The following is a 26148-nucleotide window of genomic DNA, read 5'->3' as shown; positions in this document are numbered from 1 at the left end:
ATGAACCACCCTTCTAAAGGACCTAAGATGAACATTACACTTGCAAATCTTTTCATGTGGCATCTCCAAAGTTCACACTGTTCTTGAAACCACCTGGCGTGTTTGGCATCGACTTGTGCCAGTCCTCACTGTTGGAGATTATTGCCCATTCTTACAAAGTCATAGATCAGCCAAATAATGAATGTTGACTTCTTTAAGTTAGCTTGCTGTGCAGAAAAGAGAATTTATGGGAATAGCCACAGATTATGTGACCTTTGAAGCTGGCCAAATCCAATAATCTGTATCAGTCACTTGCACAGAAAGCTGCTATTCTGTGCTGACAGCAAGACAGAGAACAAGGGAATGAAAAGGAGTATCTACCACTGAAGTAGAAAAAGCAGCTGTGGGAATAAGCACTGATAGATAGAAATACACATGTGGACCCTCTACCTCCTTGACAGAGAGGACAGAAGGTACAGATAGTCTGAATTTATTTTGGAAGAGGTTAAGCCACAGCAAATTAAGACTAGGCCTTACTTACTCATTTTTTCAAATCAGTGTACACTGGAAACAGAGTAAAAAAATTTCCTGGCCCTGAGGAACAAGGACTACAGATTTGGAAGGTTTAAAAAAAAAAAAAATTCTGAAAGATGTTCTTGAAAAAAGGCATTTTCTTTCTACCTTGGGTTTTCCTACAGCACCTATGACTATGCAATCAAAGCATGGTGGACAATTAACTTTGTGGAGAGGTCACTGAGTATGGGAGAGGAATACCCATTAGAGAGGTAAGGAGCAATTAGATCCAGCTAGTGGAGGAGAGGTTAGAAAGACTGAAGAGACCTGCCTCCAATTATTACACAGAAGATGGTGGTCAGTGTGTGACACTTCTAGAATTTGTGTGTCATTGAAACATCGATGTCATCATGGTCCACACAGCACCATAAAGAAATAAGAAAAAAAAAAGAGTGCAGATCTGGAAAAACATCTAACGATAAGGAACACAAAATCTAGGATATCTGTCCCGTATGAATTAAATGAATGAAAAAACATATCAAAAGATCTCTTGAGTAACAGAACGTACAAGTTAAGAACCTAAATGAGTTCTCTTTGAACAATGTAACAATGTATTATTCAGAAGCACAGGACTTCTTTTCCATTCAGACAGAGTTAAAGCCCTCCTTAAAACCCAGAGTGGCAAGATAGAGCCTTCACTCTGGCCTAGATCTATAATATAGCTCAGGATTTGGACAGGGAAACTTTTCCCTTCCCTTATAAAAGGAAAAAAATCTATATCCCACATAATTTTTGCAGCTGCTACACCATTCTTACTAGCTGCACTGCAATGAGATATTTGAATTGACTTCCTTCTCCAAAAAGATGAAGGCAGTGTCAATTTTAAATCAGAATAAAACCTCTAAATTGAGGTTTATTTGAGGCCTAAACGAAATCAGATCCAATCAGGCTAACTCCTGCAAGCCAGAAGCCAATGTCAGGAACAATTGCCATCAAGGAGTAAATGAGTTTGTTTCCTTCCTTATCCTTAATTTCAAAATAATTCAATGATCTGTATTTAATACTCACTGTGCAGCTATTACGAAGGGCTTCAAATTTACGCTGGATTTCATCTCTATGTGCCTAAGGGAGGTAAGAAGTTAATCATCAATTTTTCATACATTAGAATTAGAATCCAACAGCTGTTGCTAAATAAACTGCAGAACAATCTATCAGCAAGCAAAGTTTGGAAGACAGATGTTGCAGGCTATGAAAGCACTCTGTAGTGGCAAAGAACTGATTAAGTCATATCCTACTTAATCAAAGCGCACACATGCTCCCAATTCTGAGCTACTGTAGCAAAATGTACAACAGACTGGATGATGCAAAACATTCCATCTTAAGTGGTTTCCAAGGTAAGTGATCATTTAATGTTAAGTGTGTACCTTCTTCGCTTAAGATAATTTGAGTAGTTTGTTTTTACTTCTGTTTTTACTTCCACATTTGGATTAATACTGTATGTAACATGTTTTTAATACTACATATATTTTAATGATTGCAAAGAAAAGTCTACAATGAAGCACTATGTACGCTTCCACAAACTGCTCTGCCAATCTACCTCAACCCTATCCTGAGGAACTCCTGTTTAGTCCTAAGACTCTCCCAAACCGTGACTAAACTAAATAATGGTTTCTTTGGAAGATGGAAACCAAAGTATTAAAAGCTGCAAAGCATTTTTAAAGAATTAAATAATGCATGCATCATTTTACTTCCTTATTAACAAGCAAAGCATGATAAAGCAAACTTCATGTTTCAGCCTCATGGCCTCTCTCAAGATTCACTCAGGCTGTCAAACTGATTTAAGTTGTGACTAATATCATATGCATATTAAGGCCTTAACAGATAAAAGGCTAGTGCACTAGCACATCCAATCACCTTTATTCAAGACATTTTCCTTACAGCCAAGAGACTCAATAGGAAAAGTTGGTCAGCAGAAGTCCAATGTGATAACTAAAAAGTTATCTTACCAGAACAGGCAATGCAAAAAAGACCCTCAAAACAAAAAATATCCCAACCCATTAAACTGGAGTAAAGTGACATGGAGGTGCCAAATTGGAATCTTACGATAGCTGGTACAAAAGCACTACCATTTCACCAGAACAGTTGTGGTAATATCTGCCTGAGCAAGCACAGATCACACACATTCATCTGTTTCATTGGTGTGGTAGGAAGAAATATCAAACACGTCATCATTCTGTTCGCATGGCAGCTAACAATTCTGCCAAAATTTTCAAATTTCAGTTGGACCATCTCACTTTTGAGCAAAAAGAACTGTTTTGTATTTGAGATACACTGCTGCCATGCCCTATTCAGTTACTGTTGCATTTTCCTAGCATATATTACCCAGTATATACCAGTTTAGAACAATTCTGAGTGAATGATCTCCCTCCTCAACCCTGGGATATCCAACAGCATTGGCATACACACACACCAGTCTTCAGCTGAACCCCCATCCCATCTGAATAGTGATAATAGCAGGAATAAGGACTCAAGGAGATTCCCTTTTATCAGATTCTATTGAGCCAACAGACTATTTCCAGTACTCTAAAATAACTGGATTTGAAGGTCAGTGAAGACTGATACTTCGATGAGTGATAGCCGGCAGCTCAAGTAGGAGGTCAGTTATTTCTTTGCCTCCCACAGCATTAGCAAGCCTTCGCAAAGCAAACATTATTTAAAATCCAACAGTTTAAAAGCATCTTTTTTACTCAAAGCAGCAACCAGCAGCATATAATTAAGTGGTTCGTTCATTGGGCAGGGAAAAATCTTTCCCCCACCCCAACCCCTGCTGAAGTTTGTGGAATTCACACACCTCACAAGAGACTGCAAGATCTAAAAGTAGCAATTCTTAATGGAACAGCCTTTGGAGTAAAATTAGAGAAATAACAATAGTACGTGTCTGATTTTTTTTAAAAGGATAGCAGAGTTGGCTAACTTATTATAGAGAAAATATCAGAACATTTGTGATCACATTCCTTTTAAAACAGCACTACTTTCAAAGGTCAAAACAGCAGAAAGTTAAAGTCGTACAGTAGAAATAATTTAGTGTGGGGCTTTTAGCTTATCAAGTAAACTGATGAAGTTTTCACTAATAGCCAATCAGTTTTCACACAAGTGGACAACAAATAACAGGCATACGTATTTTTTGAGTGACAAAGAACTCTGACATTTCAGCCGTCTCTGTGCCTTCCTCAATCCAAGGCACATTTCATATGTTGCATTGCAAAATGAAAAACATACAAAATTTAAGTTAGGACAACCTCAAAACGAATAAGTTAGGACAATTATTATGAAGTGTGCATCAACATTCTGTCAGATCTGCAGGTATAGTTCACAATACCAATCCAGAAGTATAGGACTCACCGTGAGAGCTTGAATCTCCTCCTCTGCCTCAGCTGTAGTCTCCTCTAGTTCAGTTTTAGCCTCACGGAGCTGATTCTCGAGGGCTGATCGTGCAGCTTGAAGCCCTGAAATCTGAGATTCTCTTTCCTGGAGGGTCAGCTGCAATTCTGTTAACTGTCGTTTCAATTCCAGCTTTTGTTCTTCATGCTCTAAGCTAACCTGGAGAGAAACAACAGCAGCTGGATATGAGTTACTAATAAGGAAATGGAGAGTACAGCTGCTACATTTGTTCATTTCAAACTAGAGGCCTGCCCTAGAATTGCACTCTGGGATTACATGGCAACACTCCAGTCTAATGTCAGATTTGGATGGATTAGTTAAAAATCAGACCTGAAGGTAACTATCCCCAGGATGCTGCTTCATCCATCACTTGAAAAACACTCATTTGGTTTGAAAAGGTTCAAACATAAAACTATATGGTGTTCTGAAATGAAAACTAGGATATAAGAGTAATGCCAGCTATGTTGTAAATACATATCAAATGTTGATATAAATAATTGTGACAATATGAAAGTTGAAGTATAATTTGTGTGATTATCTTCCATAGTTGCAAGTTAATATACTGCATTTGAGGCTTTGTAAGAAGAAACTATCAATATTACTTTGAATAGATAAGTGTCTTTACATACTGTTCAATTACTTTCATATTTAAACTTCCCTTCAGATTCTTGTTACAGACAGATCTATCGCTGCACTGATGCAACATCTTGGCAGATCCCATTTACCATGGCAGAGTGGAGAAAATAGTTCAAAGAATAAGTTCCAATTTTTCTTCCTGCTGCTTGTTCACTTATATGCCCTCCTCCAAGGATTGCCCTGGGAAAAAGATTATTTTCAAACTAAAATACTTTAAGCCTGACTCCTTATGTTATTGAAAGGGAATCTGCCCATAATATTGCAGATGTGTGAAAAATAGGCCTGCCAGAAGACCTTACACTGATGTCTAGCAACAACTGGCTAATTAAAGGAATGACATTGGACATCCCAAACCTCTTAGCCAGAGTAGAGCTCTCGGTCTTTATTGAGAATTAGAGGAGGGACAGCAAAGAAGGAAAAAAGACATTATCCAGGGAACCATAGGACTTGAAGGGACCTCAAGAGGTCATCTAGTCCAGTCCGCTGCACTCATGGCAGGACTAAGTATTACCTAGACCAGGGGTAGGCAACCTATGGCACGCGTGCCAAAGGCGGCACACGAGCTGATTTTCAGTGGCACTCACACTGCCTAGGTCCTGGCCACCGGTCCAGGAGGCTCTGCATTTTAATTTAATTTTAAATGAAGCTTCTTAAACATTTTAAAAACCTTATTTACTTTACATACAACAATAGTTTAGTTATATATTATAGACATAGAAAGAGACTCTCTAAAAATGTTAAAATGTATTACCGGCATGTGAAACCTTAAATTAGAGTGAATAAATGAAGACTTGGCACACCACTTCTGAAAGGTTGCCGACCCCTGATCTAGACCATCCCTGACAGGAGTTTGTCTAACCTGCTCTTAAAAATCCCCAATGATGGAGATTCCACAACCTCCCTAGGCAATTTATTCCAGTGCTTAACCACCCTAGCAGGAAGTTATTTCCTAATGTCCAACCTAAACCTCCCTTGCTGCAATTTAAACCGTTGCTTCTTGTCCTAACCTCAGAGGTTAAGAACAACAATTTTTCTCCCTCCTCCTTGTAACAACCTTTTATGTACTTGAAAACTGTTATGTCTCCTCTCAGTCTTCTTTTTTTTCCAGACTAAGCAAGCCCCATTTTTTTCAATCTTCCCTCATAGGTCATGTTTTCTAGACCTTTAATCATTTTTGTTACTCTTCTCTGGAACATGAGGTGATTCCAACCTATTTCTGCCTGTCTGTCCTTTTTATTCGAAAATAATATAAAAACTTGATTTTTCAAGTCTACAATGGAAAATAAATGAATTATCCAGCTAAGCATATATACTGTGCCCATCACCATTATATCTGGGCACTATTAAAGGATGTTGTACAAAAGGATGCAAATAAATTTGGTTCTAAGAAAGCAAGCTGATCTAGAAACTCAGACTCGACCAGTCTAAGAAACAAAAACCCAAAATAGTCATGCTCAACTCTTTCCAGCAAGGACATTTCCACTGTTACAGAAATGGAGCAAAAATTGGGTCATTCAGCTCAAGTCATTATCCTGCAGTGCTGAAAACTGAAACTACTTAATTTTAATTCTCACTGTACTCCTTGAAAGGGGATACGACCAAGTACATCAGTCTGCAAAAGATTAAATTTTCACCTCTCGCAGTCTAGTCTCTAACTCCAACAGGCGGTTCTTGTCAGTATGGTCCTGAAGACTGATCTTCTCCAATTGCTCTTCTAGTTTTTGGTTCTGGGCTTCTAACTTCCCAGCCTGTGTTTCCAGGTAGAACTTCTGCTGTCTGAGCTCTGAGATCATCTCCTCCTGGGCTTTCCTGATAGGAAAATACACAACAAGACAAGACATAATCAAGATATATCTTGATCATGTAGTTTCATTGGTATAAAAGTTTCCTGGTAAGCAGAATGTGATCACATCAAAATTAGCTCTTCCTATTTTAAATTTCACATCCCCTTTATGGAAAAAATAGGGACTCTTATGTCGGCTTCTGCACAGATTCCCACATCGGTGATTAAACCAAGTATGTGCCTTGAGTAGCTCAGATATCATGGTTTTGCAGGTTGTACATCTGTTTGTACATGGAGAAAGGTGAACACCAAACCTTGGAAACCTACAAGAATGTCTGATCAACAACTCATTCTAAGCTGTCAACCTTTTCCTCATCATTTGTTTTTCCATTTGGAAAAAAAAAATGGTTCAATGAATGCTGGAGCAGGAACTTCCATACATTAGACGTCCATATTAAAAGATCAGAGGAACTGCAACTGGCTTCATTGCATACAGATTAGTTCTGGACTTCGGAAACTTGCTAGGAGTCCAATCTGGCCAACACTTTAGCAAACTTTTGCCCTGACTGAAACCCTGATGTATGCACTGAACACACAATTACTTGTGCTCCCAAGAAATTCAGAAGCTGGTAACTTCTGCTACAGCCAATGATCTATTTTTATTTATTTTATTTTTTTTACCATGAAGGCTTGATAATTAGATACCCTAATTGAAAAAGAGCTGAAAAGCTCTTTCTGAATTAGTGGTAGCTTCCTACAATCATATTATAATACATTTGAAAACTTTGCACTTGTATAGTGTCTTCCATTCAGGTTCTTCACAGAGCTTACAAATATTAATGAACTCATATGCAGAAAAATACTGTGAGATAGGTATTATTATCCCTCTCCCAGAGAAATTACATGGGTTGCCTGGGATCACATAGCAGAGCTAGAAATAGAACCCAGGTCTTCTGAGTCACAGTCCTGTGCTTTGATAAGAAAAAAAAAATCATCCTTCCCTCTAACTTCCCTCAACTGATTATTGGCAGCCAGAATTGTCCAAACAGCCAGGGCAACAGTAGAATGAGAAATGACTGCCTCCTTCAGAACCAATCATTAGTTTTTTTAGTTACTGATAGAACAAAGGCTAGTTGGATTCCACAGTTCCTTGAAGGCTCTAACTGCTAACTGTCCATATCGATAATGCTCAGTTTAGTAATAGCTTTTGTGGATTCAAATATGGTTCAGTTACAGATTTACATGCCTTTTCACAGGTCAGAGTAATGCAGTAGGGTTTGCTAGTTATATCTATAAGATCTACAGTCTCTGCTCAAAAAGAACTCACTTCTCTTAATGACTAACATGACTCACTCTAAATTTGCTGCACGATTACTGACTTGCCAAAGCCATTTGTTTCCCTCTCCCTCCCAACATGTGAATATTTAACATAAGTCACAATGGGTAGAATTCTTTTTTTAGCCATCATTATATTTCTTCCTCTGTCTTTTGATTTGAGTCTGGTGTCCTCCTTTCAGAGGCTGCATCTAGTCCAGCTAAACGTTGCTTTCAGTAGTAGACTTTCAAAGCTGTTTATGCATCCTCTTTGCAGAATTGCATTATTTGTGATTTTATTATTAAATTATTACAATACCCATCCTTATAGCATCCAGCCACCATAATATCCATAAAAGAGTTCCAAAGTGTCTTGATTAAGTTTCTCCAACTCTTATATGCTGGCAAATGTCTCCATTTTTCATAGCCACAGACCACGAAAGAAATCATTACAGCATGGTGAACATGGAACTTTGGTCTCACATATGACAACCATGCTGGTTCCAAAGTTAATATTTTAACCGGTAGAATGCCCCTTTTTGATTCTGGTAAACATTTCTTTAGTCAGCAAGAACTGCATTTCAAGAGAAGTGAAATCTATTACCACACTGAGTTCAAGACGACTGACTGATGCTAAGTCTTACCTATGCTTTCCCATGTATGATTACTTCTGGATTCTTCAGATTAATGATATTATGGTTTTAGCAGCCTCTACAAGCTTTTTGGATGATTAACTAGAGTGCATATAACAAGAGTATAATCATCTGCATAAAGCAACTCATATATAACTTTAACAGTTACTTTTGTGGAAGATTTCAGTCTGCTCAGGTTGAAGAGCTTGACAGAAGTTTGAAATGTAAAGCCAGGAATTTTTATTACATCTCTGTTGGTACAATCACTGCTAAAAGAAGAGTTCAGAGAATCTTTGCCAAAACTCAACCTTGCTTTACTTCACAAATGGATCTAACCAACTGCTGTCCTCAGAGATGCCACCCAGCATTCCACTATGCAGCTGATGGTCTGCACATATTTCTCCAGACAGCCAAACTTTGATATGACTAATATCTCACTGATAGGAACAACTCAAGCCCTATTTTTTCCTACTTACAGGATATTAAGTAGCATATGCTCTTTCCTACACATGAAAGTAGAATCTCATGTAACACAGAACATCGCCTTAAAATCACTTAAAACCATTTAGGAAAAAAATAAGGGAAAACAATTATCTTCATGGGAAGATAAGGCATCTAAGTTAAAATCTGAACCAAAATCTGGTGCTGAGATGGAATCAAAGATTTGAGACAATAGCAACAAAAGACCCAGTATTTTATTATTCATTTTTTTAAAATAAGGATTTACCTCTAGCAAAGCTGCTGATGCTGCAGTGAGCGAAGAGGACTGTAGGTCCCAATTGAATACCCTGAGGGAGCTGCCATGGGGAGGAAAAGTAAGGTCCCTAAATGGCTAAACTGAGAGCTCGACTGGCCATTGATGAGAAGATCTGAAGAGGAACTGAAGCTAAAAACCATATAGAATCATTGTGGCTGATACTGTATCCAAATACTTTCAGGATCAGAAATAAGGAATCAGAATTAAAGAATCACTTCGACCCTAGGGCTCGGCTCGTGCCCCCACCCCTTTTTAAAAAAAAAAAAAAAAACGAAAACAGGCCGAGATAACACCAATACCTCATATTTATAATCAACATTTAAAAATGAGGGAAAATTCCTAAACCAATATCTCATTTTCTTAGATGTCTTAACAGCTGTTGGGAGCAGGATGGAAGCTTTGTGAAGAAAGGACATTTAACATTTTCTTCTCATCTTTGAGTGTCAAATAATTATAATAAGGCTTTGAGTTCCAATGAGTAATGCCACAAGAAGCAGATGTGATCAAGTCCTAAACACCGGAAGCAAAAGGAATACACCTCTACCCCGATATAACACGAATTCAGATATAACGTGATAAAGCAGAGCTCCAGGGGGGCGGGACTGCACACTCCGGTGGATCAAAGCAAGTTTGATATAACGCGGTTTCACCTATAATGCGGTAAGATTTTTTGGCTCCTGAGGACAGCGTTATATCGGGGTAGAGGTGTACTAATTGTTATATATCTCCACAGCTGGAACAGTATTGGAATTACTGCTTCTCAAGAAGTGTTTCAGACATTTAAATATATATATATTTTGAAAAATTGCATGCAGCAAAAAAAGGGACAGCAAGTCTCATGAAATGATCCAAAACAAATGCAACAACACAGACCAATAAAACTGAACAGCTATGATAGGGGAAATAAAATATTGAGCAAACTATAGTTGCTTGTTAGAGAAATAATATATTTGGAGAACAGGTCTTACTGAGCTCACACCGGGGTTTGTAAATGCAAGAGTGCTGTAGCAGTTCCTTTACTTACATGTTTCTCTGTGTAAAAAGGCTGCTATTTGCTGCCAGTTTATTAGCCTCAGACAATTCGACTATTCTCTGCTCCAAAGACCTTATCTTCGAATCCATGGCATTGATCATCTGAAACAGAGCAGTCTGCCTTTGAGATCATGTGATGGAAATTAGTGACTACAGCAAGGGGGCACTTAAAAATCACTTCTAGAAACTTCATTCAGAAACAAGATATCAGACTGAGTGGACAAGAAACAAAGAAGCAATCACATATTCAGATGTTACATCTGTTACATCAATCTATAACTGCTTTTCAGTCTCGTCCAGATCACGAGCAAGCAGCTCCCATGTGAACCATGTGCTGGACTGCCAGGTAGTAACATACTAGGCATGGATGATTTTCTTGAAAGGGAATGTTCTTGCAGACATAATGAATTAAAAGGACAGCTATCAAAACAAAACAAACCACCACACAAACACACACCCCTCTTCCCCACCCCCAAGAAGCCTCCAGCAACAAGACCCAGCAGCAAAAGATCTTTATTGTAGGAACATCACTGGGTAAGAGACTTAAAATACTTGTCGAAGAAAAACTCAGTTCTCGCTTTTTGTTTGGGTGCAGCAAAATCAAAATACTTTATTAAATACTCTAGTGAACACAAGAGGGAGAGAGTCAAAACTGTTGCCTTGTGTCCGGACGGATCTCTCTCATTAGTAAACAATTCATAAACAATCTATTTTTTTTTTTCTAGCAGACAAGCAAAAAATGGAGACAATGATTGAAGATAAATTTTTTTTGTTTTTTATTAAGCATATTATTATCTTTATTCTATATTTGTCTGCATAAACAACAGAAAAAAAAAATTGAAAATTCACAACACAATTCATCTCTTCACACAATTCTCTTTGTACCATACCTTACAGCATGCAGTTAAACGTTTAACTAACAACAATCACCTTAAGATCTATCAAATCTTAATTTTTATTTTTCTCACATACTCTTAAAATGTTTCTGTTTCTGATTCAGTTACACCTACCGCCTTCTGCTCAGCCAGAATTTTGCATTTCTCATGTGCTTCTTCTTCATGTCTTCGCAGCATATTCTCAAGTGCTTCCTTATCAGCAAGATCTTTCTTCATCTGAGCATCTAGCACCTGAAGTAAACAAAACAAATTTCCTCACTTTGAATCATAGAATATCAGGGTTGGAAGGGACCTCAGGAGGTCAACTAGTCCAACCCCCTGCTCGAAGCAGGACCAATTCCCAACTAAATCATCGCAGCCAGGACTTTGTCAAGCCTGACCTTAAAAACCTCTAAGGAAGGAGATTCCACTACCACCCTAGGTAACCCATTCCAGTGCTTCACCACCCTCCTAGTGAAAAAGTTTTTCCTAATATCCAACCTAAACCTCCCCCACTGCAACTTGAGACCATTACTCCTTGTTCTGTCCTTGAACCTGTTTCATTAGTCAAAGGGCAGTCAAAAAGAAAGCCACCAGGGAAGGCTTACAATCAATGAAGGGGCGTGACCACCTTCTAAGGAAAACTAGATGGGATGGCAGGAAATGCCTGGGACAGCAAACTTTGAGGGGACTACTCAGCTATCTGAAAAGGTTGAGTTTAATGAGTAAAAGGAGTTATTGGAAATACTACGGGCTGTTATTGTTTTTTAAACAGTTTCATAATTTGTGCTCATGAAAGACATACATGGAAAATTAATTCCTCTATTCACAGAGAAGTATGGTGCAGAAAAGTGGCAATGTAAGCTCCTTTTCATTATCTCACTGATGTGCCTCAACATTGACCTGTAAGAACCAGGGCCGGGTGCAGGCACCAGCGCAGGAAGCAGGTGCTTGGGGCGGCCAATGGAAAGGGGTGGCACGTCAGGGTCTTCAGCAGCAATTCGGCGGCGGGTCCCTCAGTCTCTCTCGGAGGGAAGGACCGGCCGTCGAAGTGCCGCTGATTGTGGCTTTATTTATTTATTTCCTCTTCGCCACTTGGGGCGGCAAAAAAGCTGGAGCCGGCACTGGGAAGAACCACATGTAGGTATGAGAGAGTAATTCAGCCTCCATGACTACTTTAATCCTTTGCCTCTCTGCTGAGACATATAACAAGAGCGCCAAGTAAGGTGGCGACTTGAGAGATACCAACACTTGTTCACTAGAAAGTGAACTGAAACTCCTCCTTTTGGCTGTTGCATAGATTTTTTTTTTTAATTAATACTCTGCACATATGTCCACAGCTTTGGAATTTAAATAAATTGAAATTAAAAAATTAATTAGGGCTGTCCATTAATCGCAGCTAACTCATGCGATTAACTCAAAAAAATTAATCACAATTAAAAAAATTAATCATGATTAATTGCACTGTTAAACAACAGAATACCGATTCAAATTTATTAAATATATTTGGATGTTTTTCAACATTGTCAAATATATTGCTTTCTATTACAACACAGAATACAAAGTGTACAGTGTTCACTTTATATTATTTTTATTACAAATATTTTCACTATAAAAATAATAAAAGAAATAGTATTTTTCAATTCACCTCATACAAGTACTGTAGTACAATCTCTTATCGTGAAAGTGTAACTTACAAATGTAGATTTTTTGTTACATAACTGCACTCAAAAACAAAACAATGTAAAACTTTAGAGCCCACAAGTCCACTCAATCCTACTTCTTGTTCAATCAAGATTGTTTACATTTATGGGAGATAATGATGCCTGCTTCTTATTTACAATGTTACCTGGAAGTGAGAACAGGCATTCGCATAGCACTTTTGTAGCTGGTGTTGCAAGGTATTTATGTGCCAGATATGATAAACATTCGTATGCCCCTTCATGCTTCAGCCACCATTCCAGAGGACGTTTCCATGCTGATGATGCTCATTACAAAAATAATGCATTAATTAAATTTGTGACTGAACTCCTTGGGAGAGAACTCTGTGTCTCCTATTCTGTTTTACCCACGTTCTGCCATATATTTAATGTTATAGCAATCTCGGGTGATGACCCAGCACATGTTCATTTTAGGAATACTTCCACAGCAGATTTGATAAAACGCAAAGAGGGTACCAATGTGAGATTTCTAAAAATAGCTACAGCACTCGACCCAAGGTTTAAGGACCCGAAGTGCCATCCAAAATTTGAGAGGGATGAGGTGTGGAGTATACTTTCAGAAGTCTTAAAAGAGCAACACTCCGATGCAGAAACTACAGAACCCGAACCACCAAAAAAGAAAATCAACCTTCTGCTGGTGGCATCTGACTCAGATGATGGAAACGAACATGCGTCTATCTGCTCTGCTTTCGATCATTATCAAGCAGAACCCATCATGACCGTGGACAAATGTTCTCTAGAACAGTGGTTAAAGATGAATTTACAGCATGGATTTACGAAAGGTAGATCGTGCCAAACCAACTTGATCTCCTTCTTTGAGAGAGTAACATTTTTTTTTTAAGGGAAATGATCTCATATATCATATATCTGGATTCAGTTAAGCGATGTGATACGGTACATGAAGAAGAATTATTGGAAAAATTGGAAAGGGGGGGGATCGAAATGAAAAAGAGGTGTGGAAGGAGCTGGTTAAAGGGAGACTGCAGAGGGTAGTAAGGGGGGGACTGTCCGTTGTTGGGGGGTTACCAGTGTGAGTTTCAAGGCGGTTTTTTTTCCGATTTTTTTCAATCAATTTATTTGACCTGGAAACCAAGAGAGTAGGTGGCTGATAAGGATTATGGATGGATGACAGTTGGGGGGGGTTGAATTTCGAGGAGAGGAGAGGGATATATTTATTCATGGATTAGATAGATGACCTTGTAAACTGTAGTATTAACAGGATGAAATTCAATGTGTGAAGTGTGTGTTATGCATTTAGGATGTCTAACAACAAGACTTTTAGTTATAAGGGGGAGGGACCAGTGAGGAGAAGGAGGAGGAGGAGAGGGACCTAGGAGGAGGATGGTTATGAGTGATGATGATGATGTGATGTGGATGTGCAAAAAAAAAAAGAAAGCAAAATCATTTAGCATTAGGCTTCTAGTAAGGATAGGGGGCAGTAGGGTGAGGTGCTAGTCCCGTTATATCAGACCTTATTTTTGAGATTGTGTGTTTGTTGTGTGTTTTGGTGATGAATTCAAACTGAACAGGAACAAACAAAGAAGAGGAGAATGATCTAGAATGATCCGAAGTGAATGAAAGGAAAGAAACTGGGAGAGAAAGGAGTTTTTTTTGGAGCTCTTTTTGTTAAGAAGAGATAGAGGGATTATGAGGAGATATGATTACATATATTAAATATATCAGAGGATAAAGAAGGAGAAGAAAAAGAATTATTTCAGCTCAGTGCTAATGGACGGATACGAACAGGATATACTGTCAGTCAGGAAGGAAATTCTTGAAATTAGACGAAGGTTTTTCTAATCATCAGAGGAGTGCACTACTGGAAACAGTGAACGAGGAAACAGACTCCATGACTTTAAGATTAAGCTAGATAAGTTTATGGAGGGGATAATAGTATAATGGGTGAATGGTATGATATAACCTTTTCCAGAGGGTTTGGCTGGAGAGTCTTGCCCGCATGCTCGGGTTCAGCTGACCGCCCATATTTGGGGTCGGGAAATTTTTCCTCCCAGGGAAGATTGGCAATGGCCCTGGAGGTTTTTCGCCTTCCTCCCATTTTTCGCCTTCAAGGGTGGCCTGCATCTTGCAGGAGGTCAGACTAGATGATCATAATGGTCCCTTCTGATCTTGAATTCTATGATTCTATGATTCTATGAAGGGACATATGAATCTTTAGCGCATCTGACATGTAAATATCTTGCAATGCCGGCTACAATAGTGCCATGCGAACGCCAGTTCTCACTTTCAGGTGACATTAAACAAGAAGCGGGCAGTATTATCTCCTGAAAACTGTAACCAAACTTGTTTGTCTGAGCAATTTGCTGAAGTAGGACTGAGTGGACTTGTCAGTTCTAAAGCTTTACATTGTTTTATTTCTGAAAGCATTTTTTTTTTTTTACATAATTCCACATTTGTAATTTCAACTTTCATGATAGAGAGATTGCACTACAGAACTTGTATTAGATGAATTGAAAAATGTTATTTCTTCTGTTTTTTTACAGTGCAAATATTTGTAATAAAAAATAAATATAAAGCGAGCACTGTACACTTTGTATTCTGTATTGTAATTGAAATCAATATATTTGAAAATGTAGAAAACATCCAAAAATATTTAAATAAATCATATTCTATTATTGTTTAACAGCGCGATTAATCGCGATTAATTTTTTTAAAATCACAATTAATTTTTTTAATCGCTTAACAGCCCCAAAATAAATACATAAGAGGTACGTAAGAGCTTTCATAATACTATAAGTTTCAGTGACTACAGATCTGAATTCAAATCAGTAACCTAGCCACGAAAGGAGTAGGAGGACTGGACTTGATGGACTACTGTTGTAGCGATGGTTGGACTCAAAGAGACAACTGACATTTTGATTCCGTTCTAATTCTTCTGTCCTGTCACAACTCCAATGTTTCTCAGACATCTCTTCTTGGAAGAGCCACCATTTCAAACTCACTCTCCCCCTCTCCAAAACTGAATTTGTCCCTCCGTCTAGTCTCTTCCCTACATCTTCCTTCCTAATCTTACTCCATGCACTAGCTCCACTGTTAACTCCACTATCTTTAGTGCCTCCCATGCTCATAATCTTCAACCTTTCTCGCTCTTCCTCTCCCAAATCCAGGTTCTCATTATAGTTTTTCCTCCCATTACTATTATTTCTGCTCCAAATACATGCTTCCCACCTCCTAAATCCCTTCACTGTCATCTCATCTCATTTACCAAAGCCCACATAATCTTGCCCCATTTATACCCTGGCTCTCATTTCCCTCTACTGCTCCCTCCTATTCTTTACACTCTTTTCAATCCTTTCACCTTACCACTTCTTTGGTCTCCTTTCTAACATCCAACTCTTGGCTTCCTGCCTTGAAAAGTATGCTTGTTCCATTTTGCCATGCACCCTCCACTACTCAGTATTTTTTTTCAAGAAATTCCTCCTCTCTTTTATCATCATCATCATAGTCTCTCTCTCCTGGACAGTTGTTTGAAGTCTAATCTTATTCAGACTAAGCTGTTTGGGCCAGTGAACACGCCTTTACATTTGTAAATGCTGTGTAAATTTATAGTGCTATATAAATGTAATAAATCATAATGACAAAGAGTGGGAAAAGATCACACTTGGAAGGCACAGAGATCCTTAAAGAATACTTTTGCTGAATGACAAACTGTAGGTTTTTTAGATAAATTCTGAAGTTGACTACATAATCCTGTCTCTCTCTCTCTATGGTTTCCCTAATTTTAGGTGGTATCTATAATCATGTTTTCAACTGTTTGTTACAATTCTTAAAATATCCTAGAGAAGAGAAAAAATTCAGAGTGGGTGGATCCCTGGACTCACTGGCAGATGTTACAGCTCCAAGGAGGTGGAATTTCAAAAGTGCTTTTGTGTTTACTAAATTTAAAGCTTTAAAGCTAGCGTTAACGCTCTTCAGATCAAAGCAAGATCATCAGGAAGAATTAAAAGCCTTTTTGAAAGACTGATTTCCCACAAGCACTGAATAAGAATCACCCGTTCTAAAAGAATGGTCTGTTAACAGTTAGATTCATATAGCTCTCACAAAGCCTACATGGATAATGCAGCCTCACACAAAAAGTGAGAGCATGACAGGCACAGGTTAGAAAAGCAGAATTATTTAGTTTTCATTCAACCCTCAGAAGAAATGAAGAAGGAAGCAGAGGACAAGGGATCAGAGTCCAAAAGCAGCTGTTTGGGGATAATCCAGAGCCCAATGCACCTATAAAAGAGAGTATGAAGGTAATGAAAAGGGATATTTACTTTGATTTTTTCATCACAGAACTGCTCTTTCTGTTTCAGCTGCAATTCCAGATGCTGTGCTGACAGCTGAGCCTCACGATGCTTTTCCTCCAGCTCCTGAACACAGCAAAGATTTATGTCAGACATATATAGAAATATAATATACAGAATTTATAAATACATATACAGTACATGTACAAAACACTCATTCCCTCTGGTTTTAAGGCTTTCTAGTATAAATCTATGAGGCCTTGGATCTCAGCTGCATGAGATACCATTATGTAAGTACATATCACCAGCATTAAACCTTATAGGCAGATAGATATATCAGTTATCCTATTTTAGTGTTAGGTAGTATAATAAAAAGGGTAAAGAGATGTTTAAAAAAGAAGTAGATTCCACCTCCACCAAGAGCTGCCTCCTGAGCCAGTACTGCCCCTTCCAATCTGCTTTCAAAAAAAATTAAGGCATTCCCCAAAATGGAGCCAGAATGGTTTGTGATAATGAGCAGTTATGAATGATAGATGTGTGATGGGATTCTGAAACCATAGACAAAAAAAACCGAATCATCTTGACGTTAACTTTAAATTCCTTTGCATCAGATTGGCTGGTGAAGGTTTCAAATATATGGATGGATATCTAACAAGGGAAAGACATGTGGCAGAGTGATTTGAATAGAGGACAGGGAATTCCTGAGAGTTTAGTCTCATTTTTCATAATGTCCCTCCCTCTCTCTCTAGCCTTGGGCATATCATTTAGAACATAAGAATAGCCATACTGGGTCAGACCAAAGGTCCATCTAAGCCCAATATCCTGTCTTCCGACAGTGGCCAATGCCAGGTGCCCCAGAGAGAATGAACAAACAGGTAATCATCAAGTGATCCATCCACTTACACCTTGATTCTGCACTGAGGATCATGCAGGTAAACCTCTGCATCAGTGTAGTTCTCAGTGCAGTGGTGCCTTAATTTCTATGCTTCAGATTCTCCATTTGTAGAGTGGGGATAATCCTCTCTGTCCTCCCTACATGGTTGTTGCCAGGATGGATATTTATAAATTGCTTTGAAGATGAAAAGTGTTTTATAAGTTATATATTAGATGCAAAAAAAAATATTTTTATCCTCAGTGGCTCACAAGGGTGAAGGAACATAAGTCACACAAAATACAGCCTTGAATAAGTTAAATGGCCCTGTCTCTCACAGGTAAGCCAGTTTGGTAGAGGGGGGGGCATTTTTGTTCATGAAGTTGGTCTTTAAGGTAGAGCTAGAGAGTCTCCTTTCTTGAGGCTTGCTCTCAATAGTTGAGACTTCAGAGAACATTATTCTCCTTCATGGCTAGGTTTGCCATTCCAGCAGTTTCTGCAGCACAGGAGGCAGATCCAGACCTGACAAACCCTGGAAAGTGGATTGATTCCCTGACATTTCTCTAGGTAACACACATGCATTTTCTATCCCCCCGATCTTCCTTTCTCTTATCTCAGGAAACCATCTTGGGAGCACACAAAGGTTCCTTTGATCCAGTCACAGCATCAACCCTCTACCACACGGGCTACAAAAATGAAAGCCTGCCAAAAAGTAGTCATCTAGAAGGAGCCTGCAAAATTTGGCACCCTGGAAGGGGCATTATTGTTTTCTTCAGTTGGAAAACGTCTTCTAGTACCGAGAAGCCAATTAAGCTTTCACACAGGCCCACACAGTCTAGGTCCAAATAGTGAATCACAGAACCAGGTCAGCAGCAGCTTCAGAGTTACCACCACGCACATGCTGATGCTAGAGTAGAAGCTCTGCCAGCTCCTGTAGTGGTCCTCTGCAGTGTGGGCATAGAAATGTAGTCTCTTATTTCAGATAATCTTCTCCAGCAGTTCATATTCAGCTCCCCGCACCCAACCCGTCTTTTATTCATCATCGCCACTGAGAACAGCCATCTCTACTCCCAAGCAGCAAAGAATAAATTGCCCTTTATTTTTTATGCTTCAGAACCTGGCATTTCCTTCCTGTGGCTCTCTTCATCTACAGACAGGCCAGCAGGGCTAATCAAGTACAACCGGAGGAGTTAATTCCTTCAGAGAAAGCCATCATCCATTTCTTCTGAAGGCTCATCACCTGGCTCCATTTCTCTCTTCCCTCAAAACTAGAAGAAACAGAGGCCATACCTGTTCCTACATCTCCACCCATCCTCTTCTCCCCATCACTCCAAAGAACAGTTCATCAGAGTCCCTGTAAAAAAATGCCCAATACCAGCTGCCTCATGGGATTAAGGAGTCTTCAGACAGAGGTATGTATATCTGACTCAGCCCACCACCCCATATACTCTGCCACTGTAGCAAAAAAAAATAATTCACAGAAAAGGTCCCTCTCCGCTACAGGAACATGCCAACAGAACAACGGTCCACATCTGACCTATCTTCAGACTCAGGTCTTCTGCCAGTTGTCTTGTCACCAGGAGAAACATAAGGCATTTATGGTTAAAGAAAAAAACCAAAACGCTTCCTCAGAGAAGTCCAGATCTCACCAAACTGTAGAGCAAAAACTCTAGACATCATAAAAAGAAACCTTCTAACTGCAATCAGCAAAAACCAACTTCATTTTCTATTTTGCCCTCCAAAGAGGGATAACTCTCCAAGTCAGAACTGGCAGGACTTAAGGAAGAGACCCCTGAAACTCCAGACCTGCTTGTCTTAGTTGCTTTTGAACATAGAATATCAGGGTTGGAAGGGACCTCAGGAGGTCATCTAGTCCAACCCCCTGCTCAAAGCAGGACCCATCCCCAGACAGATTTTTACCCTAGTTCTCTAAATGGCCCCCTCAAGGATTGAACTCACAACCTTGGGTTTAGCAAGCCAATGCTCAAACCACTGAGCTTTAGTGTTATATAAGGGCATTATGGTCCAACATTCTATGTAAACATGGAGAAAACTACAGATCCAAAACAAGGCCCATTGAACAGTGAAATTATATTTCTGCATTCCCTTCCATTTTTTATGGAGAATAATAAAACTCAAACAAAAATGCCCAAATACACACAAGAGACTTATGCAACAAGTCTTGATGTGTTACATGGTCTCTGAATATAAAGCTGGCTTTGTACCCCAGCAAGCAGTGGTCTTAAACTTATCATGCCCTGATGCTGAAAGACAGAACAATGCCAAGGGCCTTATTCTACCACCTTTATGGTGCCTCAAGGGTTCTGATCTTGAAATCCATTTATGCAGCTATTTCTTAGATCAATTATAGATCACCTATCAACTTCAGTTAAGGCTATTTATACATTCCCATTGGGCCTTCACACAGGGTATGTCTCCAGTTCTCCTGCAGTCAGGACTACAACCACCTGTTCAAGGGTGTTTAACATCTTAGTTTTCCTGGTAGTAACCCCAAGAGAAAGAGTGGGGGAGGGGCAGAGAATCCATATCTATCGCTTTTCTAGATTACAGTCTCATCTGACCTCCATTCAAGCTAAAAGCAACAAACGACGCCAAATATGTGACCTTTTTCCTTCAACACCACATTTTTAATTAGCCCTCCTTCAGACTAGAATTGCTGTTATAAACTTACTGCTGGAATGATGAACCTAGCTATTAAGGGGAAGCTAAATATGTACTATCCTGATCTCTCCTCTTAAAAAATGAGTCAGGTTTACCATTACACCCTTCCTTTGGTAGGGGATCATTTTTAATTTTCAATACATCTTTTGGGTCTCCTTCAGGCACTGTAGAAAGGTAATTTAATGAAAGATAGATAGTTGATAAACTCAACTACCAAGAAAGATATATGTAACATATATTTTGTCTCTGAAAGCAGTCTCACTGACGGTGGGGAGTGCTCCCGAGGGCACAGTAAATCACTTCCCTGTGACTGACAGGTCTAGATCCTACAGCCTATGCTGCAGAAGGAAACCCACTGTTTGAATGGGTATTTGTAGAAGAGAACTCATCAGAGAAGCACACATTTATTCATCTGCCTCATCACAAGACAATGGCTTCTTCCCCCAGGGAGGTATAAAGTACCAGCAGTACTCTCTGTTTGGTTCCCTTTAGACTAAATTAACCAAAAAGACTTAACAGATCTAACAACAAGAAAAACAAGAAATTTCCAACTATAGTGGGGAAGGTATGTGGGTGAGAATGGATCTCTGACAAATATTTTAAGAGAAAAACAGTTCTGATGATTAATTTTGTTCTTCTGCAAAATGTAAGCATTTGGGATAGAAGTCGGATTAAATTGCAAGGGATTTCAAAGTTAAATACGAAAGATGTCACTGTTACACAACCCAGCACTGACCATTAAGAAAGTTATGCATTTGAAATAGACAGTAGGAAATGAATTGCATACTAGTGAGTTAATACAATTGAGTTGGAAAATTTTCTATTGAGGCAACTGGGATTTTTAAAAAGTCATTTGGTAAGAGATCATAGATGCCTAGGAGTTAGTTTATAATTAACACTGCAGGCAGCAGAATTTGTGCCCTGAAGTTATTTCCAACATAAAATTTATACAACATCCAATTCCCTTATTCAACAACCCCCACCCGATTTTATGTAGTTCTATGTCTTCTCTTCCCACTTCACTGTGGCATACTCTTTCCCTTTATTTCATTTTCATCCCTGCTCACCAAAATTTTGTCTGCCATCTGTTGTATCTGCTGAGATTTAGTTTGAATATCTTCCTTTAGTCGGTTTTCTCTGCGTTCCACAGTCTCTAATCTCTTCACTTGATTCTCCAGAGAATGGCGCCGTTCCTGCAGAGCAATTATGAACTGCCATTTAAGCTAAACAAGTTTTGATCATCAAACAGCAGTGAGCAGGCACTAGGAAAAGTCAGCTGAAGCCATCAGTATGTGGTCCTCTTCTACATCCAAAATCATCCCCACTCCCAAAGACTTAACCTAGTCACATGTTCATGTTGAATCCAGATGGAAAACAACACCAAAAAGCCTCCCAGTAAGTATTCTTCAGAGAAATACATTTATAAAAGAATGAATAATCAACTGCTATTTTCTAATCTCTCTCCTCTGACAAGCTGTTACAGGGATCCTGGGTATTCAGTGTTCTACAAGTAGGGGTTTCTAAGCCCAGTTACATCCTATTGACTAGTCCAGTGTAGCCAGAAATTCTCTGCTCACCTCTGCTTCAAGCAGTTTCTTTTTCATGCCTTCATTAGAGTCTTCCCGATTCTGCAATTTCTCCAACTCTTTCTCTGCTCTCTCCTTTGCCTGACGGATATTCTGAAGAAGTTCAGTTGCCTCAGAGCTGGCTTTCACAGCCTAAACCAAAAGGAAAAAAAATATCAGTAAATGTTAGTACGAAGTCACACACACACAAAGTCTTCAGAGTAACAGATGCATGTACAGTATGATGGCAACCTCAGATGTTCAGAATGCTGAACAAAACATTTATAAAAGCCTGGTCTGGCAGCCTAGAATTAGCACAACATCCAACCATGTGAAGGAATATTTCATTTAGTCTCCTGAGGGCTGTAATACTTTGTTCTAATTCTGGTTGACGTCTGGTGTTAGGCCGGCTGATAGGTGTTTAGTGGCCTGTGATGGCGGTCAGACTAGATGACATGGTAGTCCCTTCTGCCCTTAAACTCTAAGAATCCAAGTTCAAACTTCTGCTCCAAACTTCACTTCAGCTATTGCAAATGTTGGAAAGAGCATGAGGGAAGGAGAATTACAGGTCTGTCTTGTTGTACCAGTAGCTTCTACTGCTCTACTTGCACTGGAGCTCAAGCCTAGTCCACAAACTCAGCCTAATCCCTTGAGACAAGATTCACAAATATATTTCTGTTCAAGTGCTGAGAGAACATTGTGTTGAGCCACATCATTTCTTGAAACGAATGAGACAGTAATGGTGAAAACTGGTGGCCTGCTGGAAGGACTGAGATGAAAATGACATCCTCATACTGTTTTGACCTCAATGTTCACACTACAGATTTATTCTCCTTAAAGAAGCCCCATTTCTGGAAAGCCAAAAAGGCCAGCAGACTAGTTGTGGGAAGGGGTTTCAGATGCTCCCAGACAGATATGAAGCAGCTAGCTCTCTCCTCTCCCCAAAAAGAACCACCATTAGCAATGTATTAGCTGGTATAGTGTCTTCTCATACATAGCCCTTTTGGGTGCACTGGAATTTCAGTGCCCATTAAAGTGAGACTGATAGCACTGATTACAGCAAGGTAGGCACTGTGTATACTTCCTCCAGATGCTAATGTATCCTAATCCTGTCATGAACACTTATCATAGACTCATAGGACTGGAAGGGACCTCGATGGGTCATCTAGTCCAGTCCCCTGCATTCTACTGTTTGACCTATCAACAGAGTAGAGATTGCTAATTGAGAAGTGATTTTATGATTAATACCAAAGTATGCTGGGAGAGTAAGCCAAGACCAAAATACATTTCACTGCTGAACTAGCAAGACATGAACCTAGGTCTCCAGAAATAAAAGGTTAGGATAGCGTGTTAGATGCTGTACGCCCATGCTGGTCTTTTAAATTAGAATTTCTGCGCACTATTCCTGTTGTGACTCAGCTTCATTTGTAAAAATAAACACTGTTGACACATTTCAAGAGCAGAAAGCATATTGAGAATTCTGATTTCAGATACCGGCTCCCACCCCCACTTTCTCCCTCTGACATCCCCTCTTGCTGTGACTAATTCTATTTTTGACTATGAAACAGTGCACATCTCCCCTGCATTAGGGTTTTGCTGGAAAGCCTTGTGAAAAATTCACTAACCCCACCCCTGACTTTACCTTTGCCAGCTTGTCCTGCAGCTCCTGGATTTTGGTCTGCTGCTCTGTATTGATCTACAGTTAAATGCAAGGGAGAAAAAATGAATGTCCACCATACTTGTGATTTATTTATTTTAGTCTTGCTTCCCAGGATCTTTGTTTCTCCCTATAATTCCAACCTGCCAGATGATCCAATGCATTCCTGCTCCTAATTTCCTCTAGACCATTTGCCATATTTGTCACTAAATAAATCAATCACTTTGCAACAGCATGCAGAACTAAATAAATTTATTTTTCAGAATCATCATATTTTCCATGTGCTATTCTTCATTCATAATGATACATACAGGGTTTCTCTTTTAACTCACCTCCGGCACAGATTGCTCATAATAGCTTTGTCTTGGCATACCTACTCTATAAGTTCAGTTGACAACAGCCTGACCAAGCCCAGCTTTAAATCAAATCACACAGAACAGTCAGTCCCACAGAGAAAGAGGATGGCAGTCTGTTCATGCCACTGACTATCCATGGATGTTCTGGGTTTCTGATAGTGATAATATGCTTGGGCAGTAAACTCTACTGACACTAAGGAAGCATACCTTCTCCAGTTTGGAATACAGCTCTCCTACTTCAGTTTTCCCATGGTCTTTAGCCTGTAATTTAAAAATATAAAATGTATAACTCTGAAGAAAAGTTGTAGGATCTTGGACTTCACCCAGAATCATAACCTCAGGCAGTTTAAATGTAAACAGCTTTACAGGGAATAAATGAAATTGTTCCAACCATACTGGTAATACAAAATGGCTTCCAACCATACAACCTGTACCAAGTTTCCAAGGACTTGAATGCAACTCATTTATAAATCCCAGCCAACACACACTAGAAACTAGGAGTGTAACAACACCTTTCCCAGGGAGCCTTCACTACCTTCTGTAGTTTGTTGTGACATTCAGTAGCTTTACGTTTGAATTCTTCAGCTGCCGATCGTGACTCTCTCAACTCCGATTCATAGAGATCACTACGTCTACGAGCTGAAATAAGATCCTCTTCTAACTGATTCATCATCAACCTCATCTCTTCCACCTGGGCTTGATACTCCTGTGAGAGGAAAAGGGACATTACATTTTGGAAAGCACAGAGGAAAGACAGAGAGTGGCAAACAATACGATAGTACCTATATGGACTAGGCAGAAAGCAGACAAAGTATGTAAAGAGAGGACAAAAACATGAAATAAAAGGGTGAGAGACAGACAGAATACAGTATCCATTCCTTTCTGGCTTGTGTCTTTCATGACAGAGCCAATATGTCATTTCCAAGCCATTACCTCAGAGAAGATACGAAATGTAACCAAAAAAATCTATTTTGAGGGGATTCCACTGCAGAAACACACCCATGGTTTTTTAAACAAATAGTAAAGTACTTACATGTTATTTCTCTCCCTGAAGGTTAGTGATCTATATAGACATATGCTTCTGAGTTTTGTCTCTCTGTCAAACACCCAGATATATTCTCTCAAAGTTATTCAGACTGATAACATGAGAATTACTACAAACCTGGGTGGTCAGGGTGGATGAAAAGGAGAAAAAAAAGTGTTGTGGCCTCCAACCATCAGTTTATTGGTTTCTTTTGATAGCTCAGGAAAGAAAAATATTAAACCTAAAGTAAAAGTCCTCTATCATTCTTGATGGGAGTAGCGGTAGTCTGATATCAAATGCTACCTTTGGAGGATAACCCTCTAGGAGTCACATTTCCCGCCCCCCCAAAGGCTACTATTTTTTGTAGTGCACTCCTCCATTAAACTACAATAAAGGATTTGGAATAAAAATTCTGGAAAAGTGCAATGCCTAAAAATCAAAGAACAGAAAGAACATTTGGACTAATTGTTCCAATTAGGGCAAGCATCCAAGGTGAGAAGTGGTGTAGATAGATCCTGGGGTGACCAATGAAATCTTCAGTATAGGAATCTAAGTGTTGATTATTATTACATAATAAGCATTTGTATAATCCTTTAAATATACAAGTGATTACAAGAAAACAAATATTGTCCCTTTCCTAAAGAGCTTGATTTTATATCTATCTGGTGGGTGGGGAGCATGTGCACCAGGAGTATGCTAAGCAAGTACACAACACAGACAAAGGAATGGGAGAAAGGACATAACAGATCTTGCTTTCCATGTTATTTTCTTAGAGTCCATATACACGCACACTATTATTCATTTCTCCCTACCAAACCTTGCCCATTCACCCACTACTTTTACTTTCTCCTGTGTTCAAAGTCATATTTATCAGTTAATTCTCTGCTCTCTGCACTTCCTGCCACATATGGCTGGAGGTTGCCACTAGCAGCCTTCTGCCTTAGAGTGACTCTCTGGTTCATAATACCAACAGGGGACTTAGCTGGGGTCCATCCTCCCACCAAGTCCAACTGTTAAAGTCCAAGTATTTTCTCCCTGGACGGGGCTGGAGCTTTTATACCAT

General features: G+C 39.2%; 1 protein-coding gene across 7 annotated transcripts in view; it reads right to left on the bottom strand.

The window, feature by feature from the left end:
- Positions 1 to 26148, bottom strand: part of CIT (citron rho-interacting serine/threonine kinase) — a 99412-nt gene that overhangs the window by 33842 nt on the left and 39422 nt on the right. For 6 of the 7 annotated variants that reach the window (XM_039505792.1, XM_039505788.1, XM_039505791.1 and 3 more), the window contains exons 14-24: positions 24597 to 24767; positions 24269 to 24322; positions 23691 to 23744; positions 22061 to 22201; positions 21551 to 21676; positions 16961 to 17056; positions 11098 to 11214; positions 10080 to 10189; positions 6204 to 6378; positions 3895 to 4092; positions 1561 to 1614 (exon numbers count right to left, since the gene is read on the bottom strand). In XM_039505792.1, coding sequence (XP_039361726.1) covers positions 1561 to 1614; positions 3895 to 4092; positions 6204 to 6378; positions 10080 to 10189; positions 11098 to 11214; positions 16961 to 17056; positions 21551 to 21676; positions 22061 to 22201; positions 23691 to 23744; positions 24269 to 24322; positions 24597 to 24767 — 1296 coding nt within the window. The remainder of the gene's footprint in view (positions 1 to 1560; positions 1615 to 3894; positions 4093 to 6203; positions 6379 to 10079; positions 10190 to 11097; positions 11215 to 16960; positions 17057 to 21550; positions 21677 to 22060; positions 22202 to 23690; positions 23745 to 24268; positions 24323 to 24596; positions 24768 to 26148) is intronic. The other variant, XM_039505790.1, reaches the window with a different exon arrangement.

The sequence above is a fragment of the Mauremys reevesii genome, linkage group 18, assembly GCF_016161935.1.
Source record: "Mauremys reevesii isolate NIE-2019 linkage group 18, ASM1616193v1, whole genome shotgun sequence".
Taxonomy (NCBI): domain Eukaryota; kingdom Metazoa; phylum Chordata; order Testudines; family Geoemydidae; genus Mauremys; species Mauremys reevesii.
Note: the sequence above shows the minus strand (reverse complement) of the source record. Positions and strands in the feature narration are given on the sequence as shown.